The following is a 13,917-nucleotide window of genomic DNA, read 5'->3' as shown; positions in this document are numbered from 1 at the left end:
ACCATCTTCAGAAATAGTATTTGTCTTTTAATTGAGCTCAGTTTCATATAAAACATGATTTTGAAGGTCAATGAGCAAGTCCCATATGACTGCTATAAACAATGAACCTGAACAAGTATCTAAGACAGAAATAAAATCGTGAATGTAATTTCACTCAGGTTTATTCGAACTTGTTGCGTCTGTTTTAATGCCTGGCACTATATACTGAGTAGATTAAGTAGGATGCAGTAAAAATTTATGCTTGGCCTGATATTTTTGATCCTAACACACACCATCCATGCGTTGATTATAATTGCTCAGTTCAGTAGCTTGCCTGAAACATATATGCTACCAGTATAATCCTTTTAAAAAGTGGAGGTTGCAACTCCTACAGTGTTTTCTCCTATAAGGTATAGTTAAAAAAAAATCTATTCAGGATGAAAACCTGACTTGACGTGGAAACCATTTGTTTAAATTCCACTACAGTGCAGCCCTTCGTTATTACTCTGAATTGGATAGCTGTCCCTTGTCGAGGTTTGCATATGTATCACATGACCTTCAGTATAATCTTACGGAGAAGAATCAGAGATACCCTTTGCAGATACCCTTTGCAGGGACAGTCAGGTTTTCCTAACACCAATACCATAAAAGATAGAGAAGTGTTTGTAGTCATGTAAATTGTGTGTTTATACTTAAAAAAAAAAGAGCAAAAGCTGTCAAGTTTAAATTGTAATAGTAAAAAGTGAGAGACAAGACACTGGAATGTATAGTGTTGGAAGCCTTTTAACCCTGGTTCAGATTTTTGCTCTGATGTGTAATTTCTGTTTGAGTCTCAGTTCTTTCACCTGGAAAATGGGCTTAACAACCTTTAGTTAGCAGAGTAACTGTGAGATTTACAGATAACCCAACGGCTGGAGGGTTGGGGGTACGTATCACCCAATTCGATTCAGCTCCTAAGAAAACTAATCCCGAATAACCAAAACCTGTTTTTAGTTGCTTCGTCCTCAAATTGACTGCTCGTAAGATTTTATGTCAACTTCCGTTATTACAACAGCAGCCGTTTACATGGGACTCTGAAAAGATTGGAGACCCCGTTCTCGCCCTCACAAAAGCATCACATTCCCAGCCGGGATTTCCTTGAAGCAATCATCCAAGCTGGACATTCGGGGAACAGGTCAGCCAAGGGCTGAAGACAGGTCAGTTTAACCCTCTGCGGCCCCTTTTAGAATCTCCCGGCTACTTGAGCTCTTACACACGCTTCCGAAGCTTTTAAATGGACCCGAGAAATTCTTAACAGGAGTTGTTATTGAGCTTTCCGTTAAAATAAAAAACAAAACAAAAAACAAAAAACCCAAAAACGTTCAGACATGCCGAATGCAAAGACAGCAAAAGATAAAGAGGTTTCAGATTTAACTCTTAACATGCCGCCTTATTTCCAGAAAATCATCACGCCTGGCTGTTTTGAGACTGGGCCTGGGAGGGAAAGCGGCGAAAACCCTCCTGGTGGTGACACCTTGTGGGGGGCGGGGGGAGGGGTGCGCCCAGGGACTGAGCCTGGAAACAGCTGCAGAGAGCTCGGGCCACACCTCCCCTCGCGAACGCACAGTCCAGGCCCAGGGTCCGGTGCCGGGGCGCCGCGGGCAGCGGGTTGCAGGTGCACAGGCGGGCCCGGGAGGCGCCTCCGGAGGACCCGCAGCGCCGCACGCTCACACGAAAGTAGTCTGCGCGTCTACACCAAACACTTGTCCTTGTGGCCATTTTGGCGAAGGCTGGGGGGGGGGGGGGTTGCCAGGCGCCGCGCGCCCTGCGTCTCCGCGGTGGGAAGTTACAGAACTTTCAGAACTAGGGGCGGGCAGCCGGGGCGAGGCGGGGTCCGCGGCGGCGCGCGGCCCGCGGGGGGGGCGAGCGGGGGAGGGGCCGAGGCGGCGCGGAGGGTCTTCCCCCGGGATCGAGCCCCGCGCCGGGCGGGCGCGAGGGAGGAGGCGCGGGGACGGCGCTCCCCCTCCGGCGGCTGCTCGCTCTCCAGCAGGGACGCTAGCCGGAGGGGTGCAGCCGCGCGCGGAGGGGCGGGCTCGGCGGCGGGCGGCGCGGCTCCTCACTGCACCAACCTGCGGGCTCCGGCTGGCTGCGGGCCGCGGCCCCTCCCACCCGCACCCCACCCGCGCCGCCGCCGCCGCCGCCGCCCCGGGCCGGCCCAGTCCCAGCCGCTGCCGCAAGGAGCCGGCGTGCGGGGCGCCCGCCCGGACCGCAGCCGCCCGGGGCGTCGCGGCCACCGCGGCGCGCGCCGGGCCTCCCGGGGGCCGGCTCCCCTCCCTGCGTCCCTCGCGCCCCCGCCCCTTTCTCCCACCTCCCCCCTCCCGTGCCCACCCCCGACCTCGCCTTCCCTCCGCCGGCCGCGCGCTCGGCTCGGCTCCCCGCGCCCCCCGCGCCCGCTCGCTCCTCCTCCAGCCCCGGCCCGGCCTCCCGCGAGTCCTCCAGCCCGCTGCGCGCCGGCCGCCGCCTGGTCATGTCAGGATGGAGATCCGGCAGCACGAGTGGCTCTCGGCCTCCCCCCACGAGGGCTTCGAGCAGATGAGGCTCAAAAGCCGCCCCAAGGAGCCCTCGCCGAGCCTGACCCGAGTGGGCGCGAACTTCTACAGCAGCGTCAAGCAGCAGGACTACAGCGCCAGCGTCTGGCTCCGGAGGAAAGACAAGCTGGAGCACGTAAGAGCTGCGCGCTCCCCGGGGGCCTGGGCCCGGCACCTGCCCCGGAGGCGGCCCGAGCGCGCGCGCGGGGCGGCGGGCCCGGGCGCGGGGACCCGGCAGGTGGCCCGACTACTCGGGGACCCGGGCGTCCGCGTCCTCCCTCCGACCCGGGGCCTCTGCTCCTGCACTTTCTTGCCGGGAAGGACCGGGCTGCGGGGAGGAGAGGGGAGGAGATGCCTTTCCCGGCACTGCTTGGCCCCCCGCGCACCTCGACCCTCCCCACGGGCTTCTCGCGGGGTTCATTTGCACCGCGTTCTTGGGGCTTCTCTGCGGGGTGAGCGAGGAGGGGACCTGTCACGGCGGGGCTCCAAGGAACGCGGCGCGGCGGTGGGCTCTTAGAGGGGGTGTCTGCACGGTCTTGGAGGCTGTGTTACTTCGTCCGGAAACTGCCCGTTAGCGAATCCGTGAGGGTGCCGCCGCCTGCCACCCGGCCTGGGTCCGCGCACGAGCCGGAAGAGTTTTCTGGAGCCTGTCCTCTGGGATGAGCAGTTGGCGATCCGCTTCTAGAGCCCAACTAGGGAGGGCGAGCCGAGCGCCCAGATAGATCCCCGGGCACCTGCCGTGGGCAGGGTGGGAGCTGGAGAATGGGGACCACCGCTCGCTGGAGTGCGCGCTTCGCCGGAAGCGTTCCCGGCACTGGAGCTGAGCCCCTGGGGCTCGCCATTCTGGAAGGGGAAAGTCCCTCTAAAGAGACGTTTAGTGGATCCATAGTTTCCAGCCTGACCCGTCGGCATCTCCTTAAACCAGATGTTAAAATGAAACTAAGAATTATCTCAAGAGTGCAGCACCACTAGCTCAGGAGAGGATGCTGTTCCTTCCCGCGGAGATGCATAAGCCAAACTGAGTGTTAGCGGAATGTGCAGGCTTCCTTGTATTTGGGTCATATCTCCAATTATGACGGAAAGATAACTTCCGAAACTCACGCATTTCATACCGCTGCACGGTCCTGACTCCTATCCGCACCCCCCGCCCCCCCCCCCCCCCCCAAGGGCTTCTCTTCCTCTCCTGGGCTTTGCAGCAACACCTGGCTTCCCGAGAGGAAGGAGTATTTCTCCAACAATCTGAACGGAAGGTCTGTGCCTTTTCTCTCAGGGCCTGATTAAGTCCCTTGAAAGCTCTGGTGTAAAGCTTTGATTTGGGGAACCGGCTGTCTTGCGGGTGGAAAACCATTTCCTAGTATCAAAAGCGTGTCTCACATCCTTAAGACCAGGGAAGTAGCTGGTTTCTAGTTGTTTGAAAGGCAGCAGAATCCGCTTAAAAATGCGAGCTCCAGAAATGGGCCGGGAACCGGTGGTTATTAATGTTTAAAGGGGGGCAAAGAGCATCTTCATGAATTTGGCTCTTGCTGTTGGTATAGGATGTCAGGACCAGGGAGAGTGGTTCAGACTTAAGCAGTGGTAGAAAAATCTGTGTTTCCGTGTTCATTTGCATCTTGTACTTTTAGCTGCTGTTTTCTTTCTTCAGTTCGTGAAAACCAGTCGTGCACCCTTTTCTGTCTACATCTCCATGAGTCAGACACTGCACACCTTGTACTTCAATGGGTCCTCACTTTTATGTTTCCACTGACAGTTTCAAGTCCTACCAGGGAGGGCCCTGGCACCCTTACCTTTCTGGATGAGTGCAGGATGTTCAGCCTCTCCTGAGGGTCAGAGACCAAGGAAAGGAAAAGTCTCCTTGTTTAAAAGCATGTGAGGACCATGCTTGCTTCTTCACTCAGATGCTCCGAAGACAGCATTGCATTAAAAAAAAAAAAAAGAAAAAGAAAAAAGCCACCTCATTTGTTATTTAAATCAGCCTAGCATTTTTGTTTGCTCTCTCCAATACATTCCATGAGACAGGTGTTCTGTTTCTGATGGTTTTCTCTGTATCTGCTTTCAGTTAGAAAGGGGGCTTTCCTTCCAGTCAAATTATTTTGTGATATTCTCTTGCTCCTTTGAAACATCTACATTTTAAATGAAATAGTATTTATGAATATACAATGAGAGAATTAAAATTTGCATAAAAATGTAAATTTTATCTGAATTCAAGCTCGGGGTGTCTGTAATATATGTCTTCTGTTGTGGTGTGCTATGTTTCAGATAGTTCGATGTTAATTTCTGTTTAGATATTTGACATTTAAAAACTCATAACAAATGTAACCTAGCATATTGAAAATGTGATGTTGACTTTATGATAGACAATATTCTGAACATATGTGGCACTACAGAGTGTCCTAAGAAATTCAAAAGTGACATATGGTAGTTAAAAAGAATCCCATCAATCCATCTAAGCAAATGGATAACCACCATTTTTTTTATCAGGTTAAAAAGTGAGTTAATAATTGTGATGGAGATCATAAGCACGAAAGCAGCCTACGTTATTTTGCTGGTGCTTTAAAAGCCAATCTAGTATTAAGGGCATCATAAGGGGTGGATTCACATACACACGTATTCAGTCATTGCTAATGGGATTCCCTGAAATGAAAGGTGGCCGTGTGTGGACTCTGTCCAGACTTCAGAAGCATTGCTCAGTCTGAAAGTCAATAACACAATGCAAAGGGACAGCTGAAGAATATACTTGCACCCACTTAGCTAAAAGGGGGGATAATTTCTCTCTCCTTTTCTGGTTTAAAGGCTGCAAGGGCTAATCCCCAGGCTATACCAGCACCTGAAAAGATCCATGAATTGGTCAAGGATAGGAATACTAACAGCCCATCCTTGAATTTGTCTCTTGGCATTTGTTGTTCAATACTTAAGATGAATGCCCATTAAGAAAGAAATGCTTGTGGGGGAATTCTTGCATTTTTTTTTAAACTATTTTAATGTTTACTTTTGAGAGAGAGAGCACAGGGAGGAGCAGAGAGAGAGGGAGACAGACACACAATCCAAAGCAGGCTCCAGGCTCCGAGCTGTCAGCACAGAACCCAACGTGGGGCTCTTTCTCACTAACGGTGAGATCATGACCCGAGCCGGTCAGACACTTAACGGACTGAGCCACCCAGGCGCCCCAGAATTCTTGCATTCTTAAGTCATGATGAGAAGCTACAGAGATTTGTACCGTGAATTCTGGGCTTTGAATTCCACTGGGAAATTTCAGGAAAAAGTAAAATTGCTGACCACACACAGAATGTTTTCTTATTAGCTGCAAATAATCCCCATGGTTCTTAGACTCTTTTGCTTCTTTTTCTGCCTCACCATGCCTGTGGCTTTGGAAGGCATTAGGTTTGATAAACAGTGGAAGTCTCACATTCTGTAGGGTCCTCTGTTACTTTAGATGTAACATAACAGGGAGGGATTATGGTCTAGCAAAGCAAGAGGAGCAGGGAGCCATTCCTTTGACCCCCCCCCCCCAACCCACCCCTGTTCTGTCAGCCCACCCTGGGGCTGGGTCACCTTAAGGGTAACGACTTAATACAGTTTGACTATCTTAGAGGACACTGTAACAATAATGTTACACTGTAACAATAATGTCTCACGGTGGCATATGCCGTTGGCACTATTTTGTTGCTCTTGTTGTTGTTCAGAGTAGGATTGTTGCAGGGGTTACTCTGCTCACTTGCCTGGTTTTATGCCAGTTGTATGTGTAGAAGTTTCCTGATGCCATTTATGGAGATAGGAATGCCTTATTTTCCCTCATGCTTAGCTCTTGCCAAAGTGCAGTTAAGAGTAGGGCTCTGGGTAGACCATCTCTTATTAACTCTGTGATCTTAGGCAAAAGACTGAGTCACCAGGGTATACATTCACATTCCTCCTGAAAGGAGTCACAGGTTTCCTGGGATGATTCAGGGAGACCATCCATGTGTCTGTTGCAGTGACACACAGGCCCCTGACGCCAGGGGCTCAACACTGCAAAGGTGTATTTTACCTCCCGGATCTCATCCGTGCATGTTGGCAGGTTCTCAGACCCCATTCAGACTGCTATGACAGAATACCACAGATGGGGGCAGCTTACAAACGGTGAACATTTCTTTCTTGGCAGTTCTGAAGGTTGGGAAGTTCAAGATCAAGTCACCGGCAGATTCAGGGTCTAGTAGGGGGTACTTCCTCTTTCATTGATGGCTGTCTTTTTGGTCATCTTCTCAGGGTAGAAAAGGCAAGGGGACCTCTCTGGCGACTCTTTAATAAGGCCACTGTCCTGTTTATGAGGATTTCAGTGTTATGACCTAATCGCCTCCCAGACACCCCTTACCTCCTGATGCCAGACCTCTTGGGGTTAGGTTTCAACCATGAGTTTTGAATAAACACGAACATCCAGTCGACAGCACCAGGGGATTTTCCTCATCTTAGTTGCCTGGCCTGGGGGAAGCTCCATCCTGATACATGTTCTCAAGGCAGTTAAAGAGAAGGATGGTAAATCACGTAAAATCTCTCAGTGCTTCAACCCAGAAGCAAAACATCCATTTGACTCCTGTTGATTGGCCAAAGACAGTTTTGAGGCCAAGGCTTGCTTCGAGGAGGTGAGGAAGGGAGATCTGACCAAGACCCAGAAAGAAGGGAAAGAGAACATCCTTGACCAGCTGCATCCATGGAGCCCTTACCCTCCACCTGAGAGCTTGCAGATGTCACATTTGAGATCAGCCTGCCTGCATTATAGTTCTGGACCCAGAGTATATGGGTCTTTTGGCCAGCAAGGCCAGCTGACTATCTTGGGCTCTTTAGGCTGCCTCTGCCTGGCCTCCAGTCTATCCTTTGGGACCCTGATTGTGCTCTGAGCCAGGGCACCCTTGCTTGTGCCCTGCCTGGCCACCCCGAGGCCTCCTCTTCTTGTTCCCACCTTCTGCAGGCTCTGCTAGCAGAGAACAGCTCTTTGCTCTGTCGCCAACCCCTGCTTTCTTTCCCAGCTCTGTGCTGGTGGAATTAAGTCGAGCGATAGTTCATTTATCTGCATGATGGCTCAGAAGGCCTATTTAAAATGGAAAGAGAAAGCAGAAGGGAGAATTTGTAAAGAGTAAAAGGTAGACGAATCTTTAATGTACATGCTCGTAGTGAGCCTTAGGATCTTGCTTGGTTTAGTTGAGTGCGTCACTTAAAAAAACTGTCTCCTCTACGTGTGAATATGCACCTGCTAAATAGAGTTTATGTTACCGGTGAATAGTAAGTAAATGAGAAGCACACACTTGATTCCTGGAATAAATTATTCACATGATGAGCAAATAATAAATGGATTGGAGCAAACTTGGTCACTGTGGTCTGGGCTTCTATTATGTAATGCCATTTACGTCCCACAGAACAAATTTGCAGGAGTATTACACCCCACAGAGCAGACCAGTGAAGCACCAAAGACAGTTCAAACTGAAGGAATGAATCTTTAAAATGTTCCACTAAAAATCAAATGGGGGCGCTTGGGTGGCTCAGTCTGTTAAACATCTGTCTCTAGATCTCGGTCAGCTCAGGTCTTAATCTCAGGGTCGTGAGTTCAAGCCCTGTGTTGGGCTCCATGCGGAGTGTGAAGCCTACTTAAAAATTAATTTAGAAAAGAATAAAATGAAAAAACAGAAATCAAATGAACACACAAGCAGAAAATATTCTTTTTTTAATCTTTATGTACTACTGTTCAATTTGTGTATTATCAGATAATTTTCAGGAGGTAGATGTTTAAGAGCATTAACATTTACCAGGATTATTTCCTGTGCTTTTTGATAGACAGAACAGACAAAACCTAGGCTGAGGCAGGATCCTCTCATCGGTCAAGTAATGGAAGTTTAGATGTCTCTGGATCGTGTTCTAATGGACCTCATGTTGTGTCCATTATTGTACTTGTCACGACTACAGGTAGCAAATATTAATTCTGCTAATGGACTTCTCTAACTGTGGGTTGACATTTCAGTTTATTTTGAAAAACCTTTGATTCTTTGCACTCTGTTGGGTGTGGCTTGTTGATTTATTTTAAGGTGTAGCCTATGACATCATATTTAGTATATTTAATTTGAGAAGCTCAAGATGCTTGGACTTAAGATTTCTTTTTCTACCCTTCGTCCATGTGACAACCACATACCAATTTGTGGCCAATTTCTCTAGAAGTTTTTACTTATCTTTGCAAAATTCTGTGTCTCTATCAGGTTTAAACCCGTATAATAGATTTCCTTTCTTCTATTTTAGTTCCAGAGATTAAAAAATCTGATGGATCTTTTATAACGAAAGTTTTCATACTGCATTGACTGATAGGTGGCATGATCAAGCAGAGGTAGAGTTGTTGGTAAGATTATCAGCCCAGAAATGTTGCTTCAAGTATATATACTGGGGACACATAAAGTTAAGCCTACAATTCATATCTACACAGATTGTGCTGAGTGAGTTTAGAGTACAATGGGGATGTTCAGGAACAGTTGAAATGCCAAACTGTAGTTGTTAAGAGACAGACCTTTTTTTTTTTTAAAGAAGTTTCTTTTAAAAAGAAATTTTTTTTTAACGTTTATTTATTTTTGAGACAGAGAGAGACAGAGCATGAATGGGGGAGGGGCAGAGAGAGAGGGAGACACAGAATCCGAAACAGGCTGCAGGCTCTGAGCGGTCAGCACAGAACCCGACGTGGGGCTCGAACTCACGGGCCGTGAGATCATGACCTGAGCCGAAGTCGGACGCTTAACTGACCAAGCCACCCAGGCGCCCCAGAGTTTTTTTTTTTTTTTAACCAAAAAAGTACATTTTAATTTTTCTCACAAATGGAAAAATGAGCCCACTTTCTAAAACCCTCAAGCCCTTAAGCAGAACTTATGGGGAAAAATGAAGAACACGACAGACTTTCCTAGGTGGAATCAATCGCATTGGAAAATGTCACTGCCGTCTAACATAGGAAGTGGGCCCAAGTTGAACTACCTGATTTGGTATCGTGGGAATGGATGTCATGGCCTTTGGGTCATAAATATGGCTCTTTATTCTCTACAGAGGACAGTGAGCCCTGTGAATATACTGTTTCTCAGACTTGAGCTATTGTATTCCTGCCAATACGTTGTTAGGTCTGGTCCAGTGATACCATCAGGAGTTACCTTGAGAAGGTGGGACGCGTCAACCGACACTTATTGCTGTTGCCTGTTATGGGACCAACACTTTGTTAGCAGATCACGAGGACTTTCATTTCACAAGCATTCAGGTGACATATACTGTGTTCCAAATGGCGGAGAATTTACAAAGACCAAAGCAGAGTCCCTCCCTCAAGATGTTTACGGCTTAATAAATAGTTATAATATGATTACAGTGTTATGAATAATGCCAAAAAGTGCGACATAGTATAAGAACACTGCCTTCAAAGGACTTGTTTAGACAAGGATAAAATACAGTTAAAAAAAAAGTAATGTTGGGGAGCCTGGGTCAGCTAAGCATCTGGCTCTTGGTATCAGCTCACGTCATGATCTCACGGTTTCATGAGTTCGATCCCCTGCGTCGGGCTCTGTGCTGACAGGGCGGAGTCTGCTTGAGATTCTCTGTCTCTCTCGCCCTCCGCCCCTTCCCCACTTGCACTGTCTCTATCTCTCTCTCTCAAAAAAACAAAACAAAACAAAACAAAACAAAAAAACACTTAAAAAAAAGTAATTTCGTATGTAGTGATGCTGTATTATGACAAACTTGAATTTATTTCAGTAATGCAAAGTTGCTGTGAAATTTGAAAATCGGTTAGTGTAATTTATCACATTAGCAGAAGGATAAAGTAAACCCATAGGATTATCTCAACAGATGAAGAAAAATCATATGGTAAAATTCTATACCCAAGCATGATAAAGTTCTCAAGAAAATGGAAATAAAAGGAAACTTTATTACTCTAAGAGTTTCTTTAAAAAGAATCACAGCTAATGGACAAATATTGAAAAAAAATATCTGCATAGATTGTGAGTGGGATTGAGATGCCACTATCAGTACCTGTTTTCAGCATTGCACAGGAGGTCATAGCCAATGCACGAAGGCAAGAAAAAGAAATAATATAATTGAAAAGGAAGTAATAAAATTGTCATTATTAGCAGATGACATGAGTATGTACATTTGAAAATCCAGAATAAACCACAGATATACTTAATGAATTAATAATGTCCCTGGGTTATCACAGCCACTACATACAAAGTCAATATTCAAAATTAAACTAGAAAAAATAATTCCAATGTAAAACTAAAAACTTAAAAAAAGAGTTTTTAATATTTATTTTTGAGAGAGGGAGAGACAGAGTGAGAGCAGGGGAGGGGCAGAGAGAGAGGGAGACACAGAATCCGAAGCAGGCTCCAGGCTCCAAGGCTCCAAGCTGTCAGCTCACAGCCCAACGCGGGGCTCAAACTCATGCACCGTGAGATCATGACCTGAGCCGAAGTCAGATGCTTAACTAACTGAGCCACCCAGGCGCCCCAAAACTAAAACCTTTTACCATTTACATTAGGATACAAATATCATATTCTTAAGGAAATGGGTACCTCTTTTTAATTTCCCCAGATTGAGCTAGAGAGTAGATACAATACCAGTTAAGTCCCAGCAGGTTTGTGCATGTGTGTATGTGTTGAAAATGATTCTAGAAATTAAATGGAAACACAAAGGGCCAAGAATAGCCCATATAATCTTTATGAAAAAGAATGAAGTTAGAAGACTGCTTCCATATATCAAAACTTGTTCTAAAACGATTAATTAAAGCAGTGCAGGGATGAACAAACAGAGCAGATGACAAGACAGAATGCAGAAGCAGACCTGTGTATACTTAATTATTGACAGGAACTTGATTTATGACAGAAATGGCAGTTCCGAGGGGCAGTGGGAAAAGGATGGTCTTTTAAAAAATGGTGCTGGCTCAGTTGTACATCTACATTAAAAATGATCTTGGGGCGCCTGGGTGGCTCAGTCGGTTAAGCGTCCGACTTCGATCTCGTGGTTCATGAGTTCACGCCCCGCGTCGGGCTCTGGGCTGATGGCTCAGAGCCTGGAGCCTGCTTCCGATTCTGTGTCTCCCTCTCTCTCTCTGCCCCTCCCCCATTCATGCTCTCTCTCTGTCTCAAAAATAAATAAACGTTAAAAAAAAAAAATAAAGAAAAAGATCTTGATTTCTCTTTCGTGCCATACGCAAAAATCAGTTTAATGTAGGTTATAGATCTAAATTAGAAACAATGCGGCTTCTAGAAAATAATAGTATAAAAAAACCTTTATCAACTTGGACTAGGGGAAAAATTCTGAAGCAATTTTAAGAATCCCGATATATTGTTATTAATAAACTGGACTACATTAAAATTAGGTAACTCTGACAGTAAAAGATTAAGAGAATGAAAAGACATATTATAAAACAGGACATATTCCCAACACACACTCTATGACAAAGAGCTTGTATCTACCATATATAAAAAGCATCTACAAATCAATAACAACAGACAACCCCCAAAAAGTGAGCAAGACATTTGTTTTATTTCATTTTTAAGTTTATTTATTTTGAGAGAGAGAGAGGGAGAGAGGGAAAGGGAGAGAGAGAGTGCGTGTGTGCCATGCACTTATGCACGCACAAGTGGGGGATGGCCAGAGAGAATCCCAAGCAGCCTTCACACTGTCAGTGGGAGCCTGACATGGGACTCAAAACCATGAACTGTAAGATCATGACCTGAGCCAAAATCAAGGACACTTAAGGGACTAAGCCACCCAGGTGTCCCAAAGTGAGCAAGACATTTAAACAAGAACTTCACAAGAGTATATCCAAGCCATCAAATGTATGATAAGGTACTTGATGTTGTCAGTCATCAAGGTAGCAAACAGTTGAAATCAGATATCAGTATATAGTCACACGAATGGCTGAGATGAAAATGATTGACAATAACAAGTGTTGATTAAAATGAGGAACGTCTGTAACTCTCATAACTTCCGGAAGGACTGTAATTCATAGAGCCACTATGGAAAACTGTTTACACCCTCTACTAATTTGAATGCATGTATACCTCATGACCCGGTGATTTAAATTCTATGGGTATATCAAACAAATGTGTGTTCATGGGCACCAAATGAATGTTTATTGAAGCATTATTTTAGTAGCCCCCAACTGAATGCAAGTCTAATATCCAATATAGTTGAATATCCTATATGCTCATATATGTAATATCGTAATATCTTGTAGTTGAATGGATCACGATTTCTAATTTACTCATACAACATATAATACATTAGACAGTGAAAAGGGTTTAATTATATATGTACATATATCTGTATATGCAATGCTGTGGATGACTCTTTTCACACACACTAATAAGTGAAGGAAGAGAGAGACTGATTCTATTTATGTGAAAAAAAAAACCCAGGCAAATCTAAATAATGAATATAAGAAGTCAGAATTAGTGATTACCTTTGGGGGTAAAATGGGAACTAGGGAGATTTCCGGGAGGCTAGTAGTTTTCTGTCTTGTTTTTTTTTTTTAGGAGTTGGTTACAAAGTAACATTTATTTTCACACCTTATATGTATCATTATTTCCACAGTAGTTTATTAAAAGAAACAGTAAAATGGGTATAGTGCCCTTTCCTCTTGCTTATCTCCGGCTGTTACTCCTCAGACTATGCTTCTATTCTGTTCTCTCTAGCCCACAGACTTGGGCCGTGATGCCCTGTCCCTGTTGTGTTCACGTGGCTGACTCCTCCTTGTCACCTCCCTGGGTCCTTTCTGCTCCACAGCCTCACTGTCTGCTTTGGGCAACCTTCCATATCATTCCATTGCTTAGATTACACTGTGTTCTGATGCTGTGTTTATTGCCTTCCCCATGGACTCTCAGTTCACTCTTTTGTAATATTCTTTCCAGCCCCTTTTAAGAGCGATTGTTGAGTGAATCGTAGCCTCCTGGAGCTGAGACACCTGAAGTCACAACTTGTCCGGGGAAGGGTGAACCCTAACCAAGGGTTTATATGGGGCCTCAGGAGCCCAGGAAGAAGAGCTCCAAGCCAGTTAGGGCTGGCTTGAACCAAGGCTTCTGAGGGAAATGCAGGCAGCAGAGAGCCTGTGGGGAAGATTAGTGGGTGAACAAATATGAGTGGAGAACAGGCTTTGTGGAAGGGAATGCTGTGTGTGAAAACGCCCACGGAGGTAGGGGTGAGACGAGACTGTGCAGGGCTTGAAGACCGGAATGATCAGCTCTGGAGGGTGGGCTTCATTCAGTAAGCAAAGGGGAGGCGTTTGAATTTAGCAAATCCACGTTTCGGAGAGTCTGCAGCATTGAGGCAGGAGAGAGCCTGGAACTGGGGAGACCAGTGCTAGTCTCTCTTAGTGGTTGAAGTGGGAAGG

At 46.2% G+C, this 13,917-nt stretch overlaps 1 protein-coding gene across 2 annotated transcripts in view; it reads left to right on the top strand.

The window, feature by feature from the left end:
- The first annotated feature begins 2,333 nt into the window (after positions 1-2,333).
- The window catches only part of PLD5 (phospholipase D family member 5), a 416,641-nt gene continuing 405,057 nt past the window's right edge, over positions 2,334-13,917 (top strand). Inside the window, exon 1 of one of the 2 annotated variants that reach the window (XM_027046398.2) lies at positions 2,334-2,682. In XM_027046398.2, coding sequence (XP_026902199.1) covers positions 2,494-2,682 — 189 coding nt within the window. In that variant the 5' untranslated portion in view covers positions 2,334-2,493. The remainder of the gene's footprint in view (positions 2,683-13,917) is intronic. The other variant, XM_027046397.2, reaches the window with a different exon arrangement.

This window comes from Acinonyx jubatus, chromosome E4, assembly GCF_027475565.1.
Source record: "Acinonyx jubatus isolate Ajub_Pintada_27869175 chromosome E4, VMU_Ajub_asm_v1.0, whole genome shotgun sequence".
NCBI classification, from domain to species: domain Eukaryota; kingdom Metazoa; phylum Chordata; class Mammalia; order Carnivora; family Felidae; genus Acinonyx; species Acinonyx jubatus.
The sequence above is the reverse complement of the archived record's forward strand: the minus strand, read 5'-3'. Positions and strand labels throughout refer to the sequence as shown.